The sequence below is a fragment of the Notothenia coriiceps genome, unplaced genomic scaffold (assembly GCF_000735185.1).
Source record: "Notothenia coriiceps isolate Sejong01 unplaced genomic scaffold, NC01 NC01_scaffold00037246, whole genome shotgun sequence".
In the NCBI taxonomy this organism is placed as follows: Eukaryota; Metazoa; Chordata; class Actinopteri; order Perciformes; family Nototheniidae; genus Notothenia; species Notothenia coriiceps.
The window spans coordinates 7913297-7915753 of record NW_011369947.1 but is presented as its reverse complement, the minus strand read 5'-3'; the positions used below and the strand labels follow the sequence as shown (position 1 = coordinate 7915753).

The 2457-nt window shown below is 39.4% G+C and overlaps 1 protein-coding gene across 1 annotated transcript in view; it reads left to right on the top strand.

The window, feature by feature from the left end:
• Nucleotides 1-2446, top strand: part of LOC104965690 (ammonium transporter Rh type B-like) — an 8141-nt gene extending 5695 nt beyond the window's left edge. Inside the window, exons 3-5 of the mRNA XM_010794697.1 lie at nt 459-580; nt 858-931; nt 2302-2446. Coding sequence (XP_010792999.1) covers nt 460-580; nt 858-931; nt 2302-2379 — 273 coding nt within the window. The 5' untranslated portion in view covers nt 459 and the 3' untranslated portion in view covers nt 2380-2446. The remainder of the gene's footprint in view (nt 1-458; nt 581-857; nt 932-2301) is intronic.
• Nucleotides 2447-2457: the final 11 nt, after the last annotated feature.

Below are 2457 nucleotides of genomic sequence, written 5' to 3'. Positions count from 1 at the left end.
TTTTTTGATCCCATTCTCCTATACCAAAACACTTTCTGAAAATGAGCCCTGATCAGATCTTTGGCACTTGACCTGATGTACATAACGAACTGGTTTTGTCTTGAGTAAACCCATAGCCAACAGCCAACCAAGGTCAACCCCCCCCTTACTCACCGCTTGATTCTCCTCGCTAGAGGCCTCCATTGACCGTTCTTTGTAACCACAATGCTCTCTCAGAGGGGCCGTGCGGCGAGGGTCTGGCTCCTATATTTTCATGTCTACACGTAACCAGACAGAGAATCATGCACTTTGGAAAACGAGGGCTGAAACAAGAGGGGATTCATGGGTAATGCATGCAATGATCTGTTTGGTGTTTCAGCCAATCAGAGACAGGCTCTGTATATATCTGAGACCTGTAATGTATTGATGAAAAACAGTATAATAGGGGACCTTTACATCTGTTGTTTGTGTGTTTTCAGAATGGCCGATGTGTTCCCTGACGTGGCGAGTGGAGATATCGAGGCGTCCTATCAGGGCGTCCGGCAGGCCATCTCCCTCGCCGTTACTCTGGGCTTCGCCCTGCTGGGGGGGCTCATCGTTGGTGGGTGTCTCATTTGAATGGACGATTACAAATGTTATGATTTCATTTTATTTGTATTTATTTATATATATTTTTTATTTAATTCAATTTAATGATTTGTATTTGTATTCATTTAATTGTATTTAACTTTATGCTTTTAATTTATTTCAATTCAATTTAACTTTTTTAACGTAAATGCTTCGACACATTACCTCATTAAAGAATATACATTCAGATGTCTTAGGTGTACATCAGAGGGTCATCATGAGAAATTAAAGTGATACGTTTCTCGTTTCAGGTTTTATTCTGAAGCTTCCTGTGTTCGGCGCTCCTTCTGACGCCATCTGCTACGAGGACAGCATCTACTGGGAGGTGAGACCTTTAAAGCAATCTGTGGTTTCAGGGAAGTAAAGAAACTGAGTACATTTACTCAAGTACTGTACTTAAGTACAACTTTGAGATACTAGTACTACAGTTCAGAGGTACATGGTGTACTTCTACTCCATGACATGTATTTATACCTTTAGTTACTTCTCAGATGTGGATGAATGATGGTAAATATAATCAAGTGTTAAATCAGACTTTAGTTCCACCTGGAGTAAATCCACAAGCTACCCTGCAGTATACAAAGTCATTCAAACTAGCTGCACCTTTACCAGCTTTGAGAACACTTTCATGATCAATCATTATAAAACATATCATATCTATTATTCTGAAATGGACCAATCTGCACAATGACTACTTTTACTGTTTCTACTTTCACTATATTTTGATGAGTACTTTTCTACTTTTACTTTCTACTTGTATTAAGTTTCCTCAGGGGTTTCATAGAGAGAGCCTGAACAGCTGTTTTCACTTCCTGATTAGACCTCTTGTCAGGACATAATTTATTTCAGCAGAAAAGACGTAAAAGGACAATTATGAAATAAATCTTACATTTTAAATGAAGCTTCACCGTCAAGATATTTCACAATTAGGCGTGTTATTTTACCTTGAAGTATCTGAAGCCTTATCTCCAGTCGGAGGGTGTAGCGTCAAATGTGGCCACCAGATGGAGTAGCAGGATTTAAAATAAAAAGAGAAACTCTGATGAGACAGTATCATGTCTGACCACCAGGGGGAGCAAGCTCACCACACACACACACACACACACACACACACACACACACACACACACACACACACACACACACACACACACACACACACACACACACACACACACACACACACACACACACACACACACACACACACACACAGTAATGTCATCAGATTTATCACAGGAACAGATTCCCTCCTGCTTCTCACATTGGGCTGACGTCATTTAATTTTACCCACAATGCACCGTGCATCATCACCCTGCTTTTGTTTTCTACAATGTGTGAGCACAGGTATATGAGTGCACATGAACATATATAATGTTAGAATCATGAATTTGTATATTACTTTGTTTTTTATAATCTCACTAAAAAGAGAACAAAAATCATAAAAAACTAATAGTGGAAAATAAAGACACTTCTCTTCAGATTCATCCTCCTGAGAAGTATTGAGATTTGCACACATGAGAAGATACATGGCATAAAACCAGAGGAAGAAAGTGATTCACACTTTTAAAAGCAACAATCAAACTGCATTTCATCTGGAAAATTAGGGATATTTTAAAATAGATGGAAACGATTATTATAATATTTGTTTACTATACATATATCTTTTTTGTAATATCCTTTTATTTGTTTCAGGTGCCCGGAGAGGAGGAGGCTCACGACGGTCAGCTGACTGCTGTGAGGACCACGGAGACTGAGAAGCTCAACAATTAGACACACACACACACACACACACACACACACACACACACACACACACACACACACACACACACACACACACACACACAC